At 39.3% G+C, this 16,493-nt stretch overlaps 1 protein-coding gene across 1 annotated transcript in view; it reads left to right on the forward strand.

Moving 5' to 3' along the window:
• The window catches only part of NPEPPS (aminopeptidase puromycin sensitive), a 38,660-nt gene that overhangs the window by 13,456 nt on the left and 8,711 nt on the right, over window positions 1-16,493 (forward strand). Inside the window, exons 3-14 of the mRNA XM_075522715.1 lie at window positions 4,383-4,460; window positions 5,516-5,637; window positions 6,566-6,673; window positions 7,619-7,819; window positions 8,266-8,362; window positions 8,468-8,501; window positions 9,948-10,062; window positions 12,687-12,851; window positions 13,952-14,056; window positions 14,362-14,422; window positions 15,220-15,329; window positions 15,965-16,028. Of these exons, the coding sequence (XP_075378830.1) occupies window positions 4,383-4,460; window positions 5,516-5,637; window positions 6,566-6,673; window positions 7,619-7,819; window positions 8,266-8,362; window positions 8,468-8,501; window positions 9,948-10,062; window positions 12,687-12,851; window positions 13,952-14,056; window positions 14,362-14,422; window positions 15,220-15,329; window positions 15,965-16,028 (1,260 nt within the window). The remainder of the gene's footprint in view (window positions 1-4,382; window positions 4,461-5,515; window positions 5,638-6,565; window positions 6,674-7,618; window positions 7,820-8,265; window positions 8,363-8,467; window positions 8,502-9,947; window positions 10,063-12,686; window positions 12,852-13,951; window positions 14,057-14,361; window positions 14,423-15,219; window positions 15,330-15,964; window positions 16,029-16,493) is intronic.

A 16,493-nucleotide genomic window follows, 5' to 3' on the forward strand; every position in this document is an offset into this window, starting at 1 on the left:
AAAACTGCCTCTACGAGGGGGGAAAAAAAAAAGGCAGCTTGGAGACAGATCATCTTCCTGATCCCGATGATTGTATGTGAATGCCAGTGGAAGGAAGGGAATGGGAACATGCAGCTGGGGCCAGGTGGGGAAAAATGAGACTACTGTCTCTGCCTGTAGCAGCCTAGATGTAAGCCAGTTGTGAAACCTTTCTTTGTTGTAGAAAAACTCATCTTCGTCCTATCTTCTGGAGAGGACTTGATGTGACAGAATTATTAATGGTAGGTTTTTTTTAAGGAGGCCTGGGCTGCGTTAGCATGGTCAGTTTGGGAATGTCTGATACGCAAGAATACCTCTGACCCCTTTAAAGGATTTTACAACCACTGGTTTGAAACACGTGAAAAGATGTGAAAAGGCTTGAAAGCATTAGCATTCTCAGGAATTGCATCGGCATAGTTCAGTGGCTAACGCTGAAGGAGGACAGCGTATGCTATGTCAACATGTAGATGTTTTAAGCTAATGTGTTTAATTTGCAGATAGACTAGCCAGAGTGCACACAGTCACTGCAGCTCAGTTGATGAATGCAAGTTCATTAAGCCACCATACCTTAATTGCCTGTGACTTCTCCATGCCATGGAATGAGGGCTACTTGAAAAAATGCTGTCTCTTGCACTTGGCTTTGTCTTCACTTTGAAATACACGCACATTTGACATTGCTTAAAACCTTTGGCTAGCATCCACGTTTATAAGCATGTAATACAGAAATTGGGATCATTAATTGATGTATCCATCTGGTTACTGTGCAATTTCAGGAAGTACTCTGTAGAAGAACTGTAATTTATTTAAAATGCTATTGTAAAATTTGATATGTAGCGCTGAGTTTGGGAGGGTTGCTAGATCTGATTTTTATGCATTTTTTCCAAAGACATGGAGCACTAGCAGCTTTTTATTTTCTCATGCGACTTGGTCCAGACTGTGTACTAATGTGCTAGTGATTAACTTGCAACCTTGCAGTGCCAAACTCTCCAAAGTTAGTAGGCTGCCAAAATTGTGTTGTTCTCTTCAGGAGCTTTTGTATTCAACACTGTTAGGAATTCAGGCAGCCTTTTACTGCAATTACATCTTTGTTATAAGCAGTTCTCTTAAACTCTTAACAAAAAGTATTGTTGATGGTTTTCCATGGTTCTCTTGCTCTGGATTAAATTATTGGCATTGAATAGTTAGTTTAAAAAAAATGTAACTTTGAATCTTTCATTTATATACTGCTGTTTTGGAAACTGATGTATAAGCAGCTGCTTTGAGAATTACAAAAAATTGCTGGAGTTGAGTGTGGAAAGACACTCTTCTAGACACCAGCTCCTCGATGAGTACACGTCTTGTGAAACTGCAAATGAGTCTTACCTCTTGTTCCAGATGTACTCTTGCCCTTGCTTTTCGGTGTTCATCAGAGGCTAGTTGTTCTGGGTATCACCAGACTCTCAGCCTCCTTTAGTGGAGATGGTGGTCAGGATGTGCTGGAGGTGGCTGCTTCCAGCCTATTTAGACCATAACTTGTTTAAACATTGTTTCTAACCTTAGGGTAATTGGGATCTAGTACTGTAAAATTAAGGTTGAGAAGCTCTTTGAAACAAGGTTGCTTTCTGCAATGTGTTAATATGCTTTCCCAGGCTGTTGCAGGGGCAAAAAAACCTGAAGGTCTTCACCTTCTTCTAGCACTGGTAATGTTTGCCTGTGTCTTTCCTGTAGCTTTCCTAGTACAGGTTAAAAAGGTTATAAAGTAGTGGAGCTACAAATTCAAATACGTTTAGAGGAGGACTTCACATTTGGGAGCGGAGGAGGGGGAAATTTAATATTCATTGTCAACTTTTGGCAGAAGATCTGCATAACACGCATTCTTCTGTATTTCTCAGTTTCAGTAGGTTAGAACTATGATCCTGAAGTCATGGTATTGTTTGTCTTTGGTATCAGATTGTTTCCATTAGAAGTTGTAAAAAGATACAAATGTTTTTCGTTTGCTGTGGTCATTTTAAAATACATGGGGGGGAGTGTTTCTGCATTCTTGTACTGATCTTTATCAGGCGTTTCTCAGGTTTTCATTTAGCCTCTGACCACAGGCTGACAGCTCAGCATCTGCAGGTTGTCCAGCAGCGGGATTCCTCCCAGGCAGGCTAACATAAATTTCTGACAGGTATTCTGCCCGTCCTTCCCTCTGACCGAGAGCACTAACACGCTATTGCAGAACAACAGGTTTGTTGTCTGTTGGACTCTGAAGATAGCGGGGGTAAAAATTCATTGGATCTAAACGATGTAGTCAGCAATCAGCTCCACTCTCGGTTGCTTGGAAGCCCACTTTCAGACTAGTGTGTTGTACATTAGCGTTGTTCCCCTGAATATCTTGTCTCCAACTCTATTATAATGGCCCTTTTTCTGCCTCAGTATTCCGCGGAGTTATAAGAAGAAAAGCGAAACCTTTACTTTCCATTGCTCATTGCCCAACGCTTGCTGGCATTGTGATGTCCTTGGCCTGTATTCTGTTTAAATGGTCTATCTCATCCCTCTTCCAGTTGATTTTAAAAATCTTGGAACTCCTCAGTACAGACGAGTAGTCTAAAGTTCTTCTATTTGATCCTGTAAATAATGGGTTTTTTCTTGAATTTGTTTCTGTACTGTATTTTTTTTACAGCTAGAATTCTTTTATTTTAAGCATTTATGTATTATGTACCCTAGCATGGTGGTTAACTCTGATTAAACACTGAGCAGAGCACAGTGAAACCAGTAGTTAAGACTAATGCATTCGTGCAGTTTCTGCATTTATGTTCTCTGTGAGCAGAGGTTGGTATTAACTCTGACTTAAGGCTAAAATCATACTGTTCCAGAATAAATAGCAGTTTAAATTTTATAGAAATAAAAACATGTTTCCAGTTACTGTTGTCACATATGGAACAACTTAGCTGAACATCTTGCGAGTGTGCTTAGGCTGCCTCTGAAACCGAATACCTGGGTTCTTGTAGTGATACTTGAGTGTGGAAGACGGGTTGTTCTATAAATTAAATTGTTGTTTCAAACAAGCTTTGTCATTCAGAATTCCATGTCATGAAGAAGTTGATATAGTGGTACGTTTTTCTTTTAGGATGTTTACCCCTGTGTATCACAGCACTTTCCAGTGTTCTTTTTTGTCCTTTTTTCTGTGACCATTCAAAACTACTATCTACCTCAGTATGTCTGCATAGAAAGATGTATTACTGTGTCCAGGCTTACCAAGTTTGGTAGTTCAAGATGCTGATGTGTGGTAGAAAGTATTGCTTATTTGTTTTGGTGCAGATTTGCCTTTCTTAAAGATAGCTGGTTATTGTGGTGGTTGAGTGTAGAGTGACATAGGTAGCAGAACTTGCAAAGTGAGGTCCTGCATAGCTATTTTAGATTTTTTTTGGTTCAAGGAGCATAGATGTACATCACCTTGGATGCAGCAAGTGGGACTTGATGAATTAGGAAGGAAGAAGCAACACCAGGTGTTCTCTCTGGGCTCTGCTAACTCTAAGCTGCAGGACAGTTTAATTCCTGTGTACCCATTCCCTCCTCCATCTATCCAGCTTGGCCTCATAGTTTGGATGTTTGCATCTACAAATAGATCCAATGCTGCGTAAATGCCACACTGCTTAATATTCTGGTTGATTTTGGATGCCCTTGCTGAATGGTATATAAACTCCAAGGTAGGTCCCTGGTTCTGAAGACAATTTTTAAATAAAATCAACATTGTGTTTTTCTTTGTGGTTAAAACCAAACAAAACCACCTTGCTGTGGATATTAGTGTGCTTTTCAAAGTGAGATCCACAAATTAGTTAAATAAATCATAAGCATCCTGTTTGGAATAATTAGTAAGAATCCTACTACACTGATGTAAGCACTTAATATCGAGGGAAAGTTTTGTGTGATATTTTACCATTTGTCAGGACTGTAGCAGTTGTTACCAGCACTCCTGGCGTTGTACAGGATACTGTTCTTACTGCAAGTTTACAATTTAACAGTACAGCTTTCATTACTCAGCACAGCAGAAGACTTCCCTGCCATGTATGAGCACAGCATTCTGATGGATGGGATGTATGGCAGAGGTGGAAGGGGCATGGAGGTGGTGCTTTGAGTTTGTGGCTGTATAGCCTGATGTAAAAGTGGTAGATTTATTTGTCTGAAGCAAGATAATATAACATGGAACTCTGACGGTGGGTGGCGTTTCTTTGGTTGCTTGCATTTATATCATTATGGATTATTCGAAATCTTCATTGGTTTGTTCAGTAACTACAGCATGTTGTTGGATTCAGCTGATTCAGTTAATTTTAAATGTTCATGAGTTACAAAAACATCTCTGGGGCTTATTTTGAACAAAATAGTCTGGTTTTCTCTTTCAGAGGTACATGCCACAGGGTTCAACTATCAAAATGAGGATGAAAAGGTTACTCTCTCCTTTCCCAGTACTCTTCAGAAAGGTAAGAGCTATTTTCATGCTTTCTGCTTGCTTCAACTGTGTGTTTAAGATGTTTGCACTTGAAAAAGCTGGAGTAGGACAGCTCTGTCTTCCCTGAAGTTTCTGACTGCGAATGTAGTGCTCCCTAGGGAGTCTGTCCACTATAAGTCACTTTGTGAGCCTCTGGAATTGAAAATGTTGTTTCACTAATGGTAATGTTTACTTCCAACACCTCAGGTGACTCTAATTATTTATCTGCTATTGGGAGTTAGGCTCAGAAGCTATTTATGTTAGCTACTGATGATCTGTTTTCCTCTTACCAAGAATGAGCTAATCTGAATTACTGCAGTATTTTCCTAGGCGTGAATGTACTAATTCTTTTGAAACTGCTACAGTTTTTTGCTCTGAGGAGTTTGTCGATTGAAACTCAGCTCCTCAGTTTGAATAAAGCAGTTTTATTTCATCTCGACGAATACAAATATCAAGATTCTAGGGTGATAAAACTTTAGTGTTTCATTCTGTGGGATATTGGCGTGCTGCCTCTCTGATCAAGATCAGGTTTCCCCTTTTGCACTGAGACATCGAGGGCAGAATAAATCCTGAGACTAATTGACTTACAAGCTTGAACGCAGCCAGTGCTCCATCTTGGCTGTTGTAGTAGATTTCATAGCATGCTATTATTACTTAGTAGCCATCCTATATTTTTGCAAACTTTACTCAAAGGTAAGAATTGTAGGATCAGACTTCTTAAATGGCTTCAGGTAGGTCTCTCCTGGTTATTGCATTGCGTTTAGAAGATGAGAATGAATACTGCAGCAGCCTTTGCCGATCAAGTGCTAAAATGCTGTGGTGAGTCTGGCTTTGCCTGCATTGCTCTGCTGGAGCTTATTTTATGTAAGGAGAGTGAAGGGTTTGAGGGAGGCTGGCAAAAAAAGTGATGGGTGGAGATGAGTTGAAGGGACATCTTATTTCAGAAGGGCAGTGGGCCAACTGAGTAGCCTGGCCTGAAGGTCCAGACCAAATAAATGTTCTGTTTGGCACATGCAAATAACAATGTCCCATCTGTTTCTGTTACAGGGACAGGGACGCTAAAGATAGACTTTGTCGGGGAGCTGAATGATAAAATGAAAGGTTTTTACCGAAGTAAATATACCACCCCTACTGGAGACACACGCTATGCTGCTGTCACTCAGTTTGAGGTATGGGCTATATTTTTGTTTTCAGGGAATGTCATTCTTAATATAGGATTTATGCTTGGAAGAAGCAAAGACACGATTTCCTAGCTTTAGCTATACCCTCTGGGTAAATTTTAAAAAAATCCATATTTATTTGCTTCTTGCTCTTAGTGTGGATGGGTAATACTAAAAGCAGCCTTTACATTCTGACTTCAAGGTCAGTAAATTCTGGATCTGGCAAATTCCCCAGCCAAGGATTATGCTGATGTGTGATGCATCATATATATATATATATATATAATTGCTGCAATGTTTAAGAACAGGTATTTAGATGTGGTCAAGTACCTCTGTATAACTTTCCTTTATGAAGTATATTATTTTTTTTAATAGGACACTCTGCCTTTATCTCAGTATCTTAATGACATCCAAAATGTGAGCCAGACACTCTCTCAAGTATTATGTAAACCCTGGACATAATGACAGAATTTTATACCATATTGTAATTTCATAGTTATCTGCCTGGTTACATAAAAACATGGAGTACTTACCTCGTACAAATAGAAGATTTCTTGGGTGCTGTCTACTGACAGAATATGAATAGGTGGTCTTGTGTGTATGGTCTGTGAACGCCTGGGTGCCCTCTCTGCTTTCACATGACTGAGCTTTGCTCCTCTCATGACTCTGCTAAATTTTGCTCAGACTGTAGAATTCCATCAGAGCACAAGAGTGCTTTTCAGCTGCATTTTTTTCTCAAACCAAGAGTGAAATAAGTTATCGCAGTGAGAATAAAATGCTCTAATGCAGAGGTCAAGAGTCTCAGTGAGGAGTCTCTATACCAATGGCTAGCCATCATTCCCCCAACTTCTTGCCTGTAAAATATGCTGAATTTTTGTGTGTGTTTTATTGCCACAATCTCTTGTGATTATTTGTTTAATGCTCTTATTTCCTTCAGGCTACTGATGCTCGCAGAGCTTTCCCTTGCTGGGATGAGCCTGCTATTAAGGCAACATTTGATATTTCTTTGGTGGTTCCTAAAGACAGAGTAGCTTTGTCAAATATGGTAAGTTCTTGATGGGCAAGTAAACAGTGTTTTAAATACAACTGTAAAAATGTCAGCTGATTATTTGATAGTTAATAGTGTGTCTTGGTAGCAGACAGAATTAGGAATATAGGCTGTCTTGCTAGCTATTGCTAAGCAGCTCTAAATTGAGAGAACTTTTTAAAAGATTATATTGTGATGTCAGATGTTAGCACAAAACCTAAACAGGCTGTACAAACCACAGTGGTGTTTGTTTTTTAAAAAAAAAAAAAAGTCTTGGCATATGTCATGCCACGTGCTGCTTGATTAAGAGTGACTGGGGAAAAAAAAAGTGTCTTTGCATGTTTATATAGCTGTTATAGCTACATAAGCAGACAGAGCACTTGAGATAAATAAGCGTGTTTTCTGCCCTAGAGAATTTTTGACCACAGCTGGGGTACAATGTGCAAGTAGAAGCACCTCTGTCACAAATACAAGTGGGTATTTTCAGGTTGTTACTCTAAATATGGTGCAAAGATTTCTAGAAGATGTTGCTGGAGAAGAGCAAGTCAGTTTAAAAATAGACTTTTTTTATTCCACTAGCTAACTTCCATAGTTACCTGTCAAGTTTAGCCTTGCCCACTGACCACATGGTTATGGTTTCCATTTCAGAACTTAAAGTGAAAGCCTGGTGCCTTGTTGGGATGTGGGTAATATTCTCATTGAAGGACAGCAGCTGATAGGTGATGTGTTCAGCTGCCTTTGCAGTAAAGGAATATAACGTATAGATTATAAAAGGACACCTCCATACGCGATGGGGCATTTTTAGTTAGGAGGAGAACTACATTGTGGTCTGTATTTTAAAATCGTAAAAGAAGTTCTTTCATTTTAAATGCATGACTCATAATGATGGAATAGTTAGTCAAGTGTATTGTGTAATACAGTTTCACTTCCACGAAATTAACCGATTCCCTTTCATGTTGAAAGAATGTCATTGACCGGAAGCCGTACCCAGATGATGAAAATCTGGTGGAAGTGAAGTTTGCTCGCACCCCTATAATGTCGACATATCTTGTAGCATTTGTGGTGGGAGAATATGACTTCGTAGAGGCCAGGTCCCTTGATGGCGTCTTAGTGCGTGTTTACACTCCTGTTGGCAAAGCGGAACAAGGAAAGTTTGCATTAGAGGTAAATGCGCTCAGGCTGACTTCGTTATTGCTGTAGCGATCTCCAACAGGCTGGACATAGCTCTCTCCTGTTCAGTCACCTCAATCCATGCGAAGCTCATGAGGGTGTTTTTTGCTTTAATGGCTCGGAGAGACTGGGCTTGATATTAAACAGAATTTCAGTTGTGGACAAACTAATGTCTATAATGACGGAAACATACGGTTTAATTCGGTTATAATTTGGTGATGTAGACTTTGGTCCAAAGATGATGAGAAGGACTGAAGGGTAGGCTACAGCCTGGGAGAAAAAGGGGATGGGAGTCTTCCAAACCATTGTGCTCTGGAAGCTGGAGATGGGGCTTCTGGAAGAAATCTTGTGTACGCTGCTTTCTTAAGCTTGTTTCAGTCATAAATTTTCAAGTTTTACTAATTGTTCCAAGTTAACATTTCTCCTCTTGTTTCTTACAGGTTGCTGCTAAAACTCTGCCTTTTTATAAGGACTACTTCAATGTTCCTTACCCTCTTCCTAAAATTGATCTCATAGCTATTGCAGACTTTGCTGCTGGTAAAGTAACTCACTTTATTGATGAACTGTATTTTATTTGAATTTTAAACATTTAGGAAGAGGTGTGTATCAATATCAATAAACCTTTGTATTTATTTTATAAAGGTGCCATGGAGAACTGGGGCCTTGTTACTTATAGGTATGCTGTTAAAATACTGTCTTTCCCCCTCTTTGTTCACTAATTCTTGGAAGTAATTGGATTAGTTTTAGGGAGCTGTAATTATTGGGTATCATCCCAAATAAGACTGAGTAAATACCTTCAACTCTTGCTTCGGTTTGGATAATTTTAACTTCTGCAGCAGCGTGCATTATTGTACAAATCTTAGGAAGGCAAGAATGAGCTATTACAACTACTGTCCAAGGGTGTGAGATTTTTAAGTGTCTGGCAGCACTGCCTGTTCTACAAGAGAACTTTCTTGGCCGCTTTTTTCCCCATAAAAGTTACGAACTTACTGACACAGCTGGAAGAGTTTCTTATTTTATGTTGTAGGCAAGTTGGTAAATTTAGCAACCACAGTATAACCATGTGGATATGAGTAAATAAAAAAATATTAACTTGCCTTCCTTTTCAGTTTTTTTTTCATCTGATCAAGCTTTTGTACTTTTGCTTGATATTATTACATTATTTGTGCTTGTTGTTAGAATGATTTTCCTTCATTTTGTACAACATTGGTCTTGTAAGCTTTGGACTTTAAATCCTGAAATAGTTTGAATTTCTTCTGCTAAACTTTTAATTTGGCCTTAAAAAATTGAAATGGAAATTTGAGCCCAGGTTTAAAATCTACTTGTCTGCTTATCGCAATTCTGATGAAATCTGATATTTTACTCCCTATGGAAAAAAAAAAATTGTCCTGGATGAGTAGAATTTTTGGAAGCCTTTCTTAATTGTGCTATTAATTTTTTTCCCCCACTTATGCTCAGTTTGGCACGCTTGCTTTATCCCTTTGGGGACAGAAGGTTGGCATAATCTGCAGGAACCATCTATGTTTTGAGATGCACGTTTTTCCCCTTTGAGTTGCAGCAGTCCAGAAGTCCTTTCTGACTGACCCACTAAGTCCTGATCCTGACTGGGGTGTTTATAGCAGAAGGTTGTGTGCCTGACCTGGGGAGCACTTGCGTGTGTATGTGTGCGTGCACGTGTGCCCTGTGTGGAGAATCTTGTGCGTCTGCAGTGGTGAGTGTAACGCGGCTGGTTGTGCACTTGGGAGAGTTGCAATTCCTTTGGGGATGAGGGAGGCAGAGAAGACTTGCTGTGCATACATCATGCAGTGCAAAGGGAGTTACAGTTAAGGTTCCTAGATTATGTAGGTGAGCTATTTTATAAATAAAGGATAAACTTTCTTGTTCCTGCCTGGGTTTTTGCACTTGTCTTCTTGCATGCCATAAGGAATTATTGCTCCAAAGCATTCCAACAGCTGTGGAACTTACCAAAATAATTTAATGTCTAAACTGAAATAGCTTTTGGTTTTTTTTCAGTTGTACTGATCACTTTTTAGCTTGCTTAGGTAATTTAACCTCCTTTTGATTGTGTTTTTTCCCTAGGTGTGTACCACTCTGTTCAGTTATCTTTCTCTCTCAAATACAGGGAGACTGCATTGCTCATTGACCCCAAAAATTCCTGTTCTTCATCTCGCCAGTGGGTTGCTCTGGTTGTAGGACATGAACTTGCTCATCAGTGGTTTGGAAACCTTGTGACCATGGTATCTAACAGTTACAAGTTGTTCTAGTTTTCTTTTACATGTGCTTCATATCATGTGTGTGTTCAAGTGCCCCTTAATAGCAGGCATGCTATCTTTAAAATAAAAAAAATTAAATATTTAAGTAGTGTTTTATTACCACTTTCTTCTTTACTACTGTGTTCTGTAGAAGTATTCTTAGATCTTTTCTATGTGAAGTAATGTTCAGTTGCTTGAATATAGTCCTAGTTAGAGTTGAGCAGGTGTTCCATGGAAATTATTTTGGCTAGTCAGATTACTTAGAAGCAATAATCCACTGTTTTCCTTTCAGGTAGGCATGATTCACTCATCAGGCTAGGCTTTCTTACCAAGCAGGCATATCAGTACCAGCTCAGCATTGCAAATTGTTCTAGTCCAGTAGCTGAAAAGTTGCTCAGTAGTAACTCATATGAGTTACTTTGGATATATGGGGAGCCAGCTGTCTGAATGGTTTGATGTTTAAGTCATTTTGGTGGGAATAAAAGCATATCTGAGGCAGCAAGACTGACACCTGTAAATAAATTCGATTTAGTGCTAAAAAGTGAAACCTGTATCTGTCAGAGCTTCTGCTGCTAACAAATGGCTTCAGCTTACTCTGTTAATTAGACCTGACATTCCTTTTCCCAAAACCCTGCAAACAGATGCTCGAATCCAAATATTTCACAGGTTAGGAAGTTTCTTGTATTGTAAGAAACCAGTGTGTTTGGCAAAAAGAGCGTGGCCCCAAATCTGCATTGTTCTGGCTTTTAGGCGGCCTAAATGAAGTGTGAGTGAATGGAGGAAAAACCCCAGCGTAAATATTAATTATAACACTAAGCAGAGGTTCTCAAATTTTTCCACAGTGCCGTGCCTCTTAAAATATAGTCAACTGTGTCCATTCCTGTTTGTGGTAGCACAGGTAGGAGAGCAACACAATATTTACATGGAAAAGTAATATTAAAGTAATATATTTTTAGCTTTTAGTACAGTTGAGCAGCTGGAAGCAAGGAGAGCCAGCATCATGTGACTAGACAACACTGTAGGATGCCAGCAAGTGCCTTGGGGACCATTAGTGACCCACGAACCATTCGTGGTCCTTCTGACCATTGAGAACTGTGGCAGTAAGCTTGAGAAAGTATCATTTACAAGAATTTCTAAAATTTATATTGAATTAGCTTTTTATTTTCCTTTTGAAGTTCTAGGTCTTCCAAAAATTTTCCTTAAGAATTTTTTCTCTTTGGTTATTATTTTATGTTCTGTGATGCAACTGTGAAATATGAAAAGGCATTCCAATGTTACTTCTCAATTTCCAGAAAGTCAGCTTTTTCTCCTCTATAATCTGAGGTGCATACAGCACAGCAGAAAGCCTCAGTAGCACCACTGGTTTAGTTTGCCAGGACCAGATTTTATTGGCCAGCACAATATGCCAGTTCTTCTGTTAGCAAAGATAAATGAAATCAGAATACTTCCAGGGGAAGAAATAGATTCATGAGCAACTAGGTTGCCAGTGGGATAAGAGAGAAAAACAGAGAGGTTAAAAGATTTAGAAGTCCAACCTAATTGCCCAAGAATCTATTTTGCAGTTGCATTAATCCTTTGGCACCAATCTGTACATATTGGAACCTTGTCTTGGAAACAGATGCGATCAGAAATGTAAAAGAAAATTGGATAGTCTCCACTCTAAAAATAAAGCGGGGCTTATCTGTGTAGAGTTTCAGTAACAGCTTTCCTTATTGAAATTCCACCCTCCCTGGGGTAAATGTTTCATTCATAATAGAAGCAGTAGTTCTTTGTAGAACAGCTTACTGGGCTGATTCTACATCCTGTTCAGTTTCTTTTACTTAAGGGCCCATATGATCATAGCCACGCTCGTCTGAGTTAACCACCCCATTTACGTTTAAAGAATGGTTGGTAAGTTCAGTTATGGAAAAGGGTGTTTTCTTCCTCAGTATCCGTAGCTTGTTTCCTTACCTCTCCTACTTCAGTTAAATATTGGAAGTGAAAGGAAGAATTTTAAAATGTCAGTGTAACATTCTTAAAAAAGCAAAGCCCACCTTTGGCTGATGAGAAACAACTTTTAGCTGTTTACTAGATTTCAGGTTTCCATAGTCTAGAACAATTCTTCAGATTCCAGGTTTTCTCCTTTAAGTAAGCATACTCTTTAGCAAAAAACCAAACCCAAACGAAATCAGTCTTCTGCAGCTGCTGCTATTCAGTTTGGAAAAGACACTGTCATTGTGTTGCCCACAATTCTGCTGCTTTACTGAACCGCGGCCTTGCATGTCACTGACTCTTCTCCCTAATCTAGGTAACGTTCATGGCTGTTCCCTCAGTGGCTCTGCTCTGACCTCTAGTCTAGTCTCTGGGAATTTCATTTGTACCTGGAGCAGTTCTCCTCCATGCAGAGTTTCTAAAAGTTAAGACAGAGGGAAAGACAGTTATAGGGCGCTGATTACCCTTCCTGGGCCGATGACTTCTTTATAGAGAGGAGTTTGTGCTTACAGTTGTTACCTGTTTCTCTGATTTGCACTAAACTAGGCCATTAACAGCTTCTCTTTGCTGCAAACTTCTTGTTGATTAAATGAAGCTGTTGGTATTTTGTTCTTTATTCTGCCTTCTTATCTTTCCAGGAATGGTGGACCCATCTCTGGCTGAATGAAGGATTTGCCTCCTGGATTGAGTACCTATGTGTAGATCACTGTTTCCCAGAGTACGATATCTGGACTCAGTTTGTTTCTGCTGATTACACACGAGCTCAAGAGCTTGATGCCTTAGATAACAGTCATCCTATTGAAGTATGTTCTGTCTTTGCTGTTGATTGTCTCCCTTTTTTTTCTTGTCAGCTGTGTGTAAGCTTTTTTTCCCTATTAAGAAAAAAGGGAACTCTGCAGTCATTCGCGATGCAAAGGAAAATCTAAGGTTGCATTTACAGTTTGTGGATTTTCCTCTACTTGAATTAGTATTTCAGAAGTGAGGTTTGAGGGTCTGAAGACGGCAGCTTCTGGAGTTTTTCTGCTCTACTGACTTGAAATGGCAAAGTTGCAATCAAAACTCATCATTATTTGTGTTTTTGTTTTGGTTTCTGATCAAAGTGGGTAGATTTTTGGCCCTTGAGCACAGTGAAGTAGCTACTGACTTTTTTCAGTGCTCAATAACATAAAACAAAATGCAGCATAGCCCAGAGCCCATGCTACCAAACTTTGCTGGGCTTGTACTGGTTTCCATCTGAGGCTGCCTTGCATGTTTCTGTGTTGTAGTCCCAGAATTGTGAGTGTGATGCAGAGAATCTTGAAATAAGTAGGATCTAGCTGGGCTTGCTGCTTTGAAAACAAGGCAGTAGTTCAGTGATGAAGAGAAGGCAGCAGCATTGAGCTCAATTACAGCAAAACCGGGACCTGTGCTAAAAGAAGACTCCCTTGTAATTCCTGGAGATCACCATGGACAAGTTTCAGATAGCTTAGGAAATGTTTGATGTCATAGATGTTGGGAGATGACCTTGCTTTGTACAACAGGTCATTTTAGAGTGACTTACTCATTGAGTGCATTTCCTGAGTATGTATTGTTCACTGTCCCAGAATTAAACAACTTCCACTTTTTTTTTTTGCTTTTGGGTAAGTGTTGAATCAAAGGACTGAAGCAAGATCCCCAAGTCTATTTGATTAAATACCAAAAGCTTAGTTAAAGTATGTTTAACCTATAAACCAATCCTAACCCAGCCAAATGTGAATAAGTTTAATTGACTGGGTGCAGAGATTCTGCTAAGACAATTTACTGATGGACATGTATGCTTTTTCTTCAGTGAGAAAAGTCAGCTCCTTAAACACTAGAACAAGCAAAATCAAAATCTTGTGGCAGTTAAAATTGTTCTCGCTGTTAATTATCCTGTTTACCACAGGTTAGTGTTGGCCATCCATCCGAAGTAGATGAAATATTTGATGCTATTTCTTACAGCAAGGGAGCATCTGTAATCCGAATGCTACATGACTACATTGGTGATGAGGTAAAAAGATTGTTGTTAAAAAACAAATGTAGAGTGTCAAATCTTTTTACAGTTAAAAATGCTGTTTTAAAAAATACTTAAATCTGTGTATTGTATATTTTGAAAACTTTTCCCCAATTTGTATTTGGGATCTATTTGAACTTACTTAGGAGAAATAAGATAGTGGGAAAATATGGAAGGAGTTACAGATGTACACACTGATCCTAAGATTCCTTGGCCAATTCTTGAATATAAATGCAGCGTGGAGGGAGGATAGAAAGGACCTCCATTCTGGTGCCATTACATATTCAATTGTATGTTCCCAGGACTTTCGGAAAGGAATGAATTTATATTTAACGAAGTTCCAGCAGAAGAATGCCGCTACAGGTAACTGGTGATTATTATATGCTTAAGAAAAGTGATTTCTGGAGACAAAATTTTTAGTGCTAAAGTGATGGATTCTTAAGCAGCTGGTTTTTCCACCCGAGATAACTGAAATGCAAGGAAATAACTGGCTTGTTTCCCGTTTCATACAATGTATTCCCTGCACAGCCAGAATCTCGGGAGTATATGGCTGAGGTAATCTGAAAGGGCTGCATTTACCGTTGATAACCACATCTGCGTAGTAATCTAATTTAGAAACAGAGTATGTTGGTTTGCCAAGTAAGCCTTTTGCAAGCTTCCTTTTGCAGTATTGATTGCATGTGTGATTAAACAGTTCAAAGTCTTGTCTAATATCTCACAGCGCTTTCTTTACTTAAACCTTTTTTGTGTAGCAGGCATAAATGTGGAAGTGGAACATCATGCTGTATCAGCCAAAAACAGTCCATGTTTGGTTAGCTCTTTTGGCATAATATACGAAAAACTTGAGGAAAAGATTCTTCTGCTTACCATTTTGAATATTTAATGCTCATTTTTATTATACTTTATCACAATGTGTATTGATTGCATTTTTTTAGTAGTAAAGACGCTTTCTTCTCCTCTCTCTCCCCCATGAGTGGTTTAAACTATTTCCTTTTTCTTGCCTATCATCTGTTACAATTCAACAAAAACACAACCCAAAACATGAAGGGCAAACTGGAGTAATAATACAGCCTCCCACCCTCCAGTGCCCATATAGTGTCCTTAATAGCGTCTGACGTGGCAAGACTCTGGGAGTCCTTATTCAGACTTTTCTTCTGCAGAGGACCTCTGGGAAAGCCTGGAAAAAGCTAGTGGTAAACCGATTGCTGCTGTGATGAATACATGGACCAAACAAATGGGATTTCCGCTCATTTATGTGGAAGCTGAACAGGTAAATATAACTGTGCATTTTTCAGCACTTCAGATCAAAAGTTCTGCCGTTAACTGTGTTTTAGGATCAAATTTAGTAGTATCCAATTATTTAAAAAATTCTCTGTGATCAGGAGGCAGTACAGTGGGTTGCTTTGTTTAGTGACAAGTCTGGTTCTGAAGGGAGGGGAAGTGCAGCTCACTTGAGGAACCTAGTGCAAAGCGATATGGAGTTACTCCACAAGCTCTCTAGATCATGTGCTTGGAGTTTGCTGACATAGCCCGTTTGCTCTTTGTGTGTGAAATGTGCGTTGGGGGGAGGGAATATCTGACTTAGCTCCTCTTGCCGCACATTTTGCTTCTCACTCCAGTTTAATTATGCTTATTCTACAAGATTGCAGGGTGAGTGAGGATTACTGGCTGGAAGCTGAAGTCAGACAACAAATTCAAATGAGAAATGGGGCATGTATGTTTTAACAGTAGCAGCCATGAATGCATTGGAATGATTCTTGAGGTAGCTTCTTTTTCTGGAGGAGAATACAAGTTACTCCATTTAACAGGGCACATGAATGTATTGTGATATACAGAAGCTGAGATTAGATGTTCTGATAATTCCTTTCTCTCTCTTTTTCTTTTCTTTTCTTTTTTTTCCCTCAGCAAGAAGACGACAAAGTGTTGAAGTTAGTCCAGAAGAAATTCTGTGCCAGTGGACCATATACTGGTAAGATGAGTGCTAAGGGCAGGAGTAGAGTTTTCGTTGCTTTTCATGCAATGGCAGCAATTTTGAGAGATGAAACAGCTGCACTGCAGAGCAAGCAGGTGCTCTGCTTGGATTCAGGTGTTTAAGTATTTGTTAAAACCTTAGAAAATCTAAGGTTGAATGCTCTCACACATGTGGTTTCCATGTCCTCCTGGCATGGAGAACGGCATTCATCTGCAGTCTTTGGTTCAGTTTTCATTCTGAGATGCTTCTCTTCTGCTGTCCAGTTTAAGGCCAGTGCTGCCATCTGAGGAGCTCTGTAAGCTGCTGGTTTTATAGTAGTGCTGAAATAAAAATGCCTCATATGGAAGGCAGCTCTATCTTAAGACACAGATTCCACCCATCTTCCATGCTTACAAAAATTAAAATGTTTGGCTTGAAAGGTGATTTAGAGGTGCTTGGTTTCTAACTGTAGAACTGCCATTT

Source organism: Mycteria americana, chromosome 22 (assembly GCF_035582795.1).
Source record: "Mycteria americana isolate JAX WOST 10 ecotype Jacksonville Zoo and Gardens chromosome 22, USCA_MyAme_1.0, whole genome shotgun sequence".
Lineage (NCBI taxonomy): Eukaryota > Metazoa > Chordata > Aves > Ciconiiformes > Ciconiidae > Mycteria > Mycteria americana.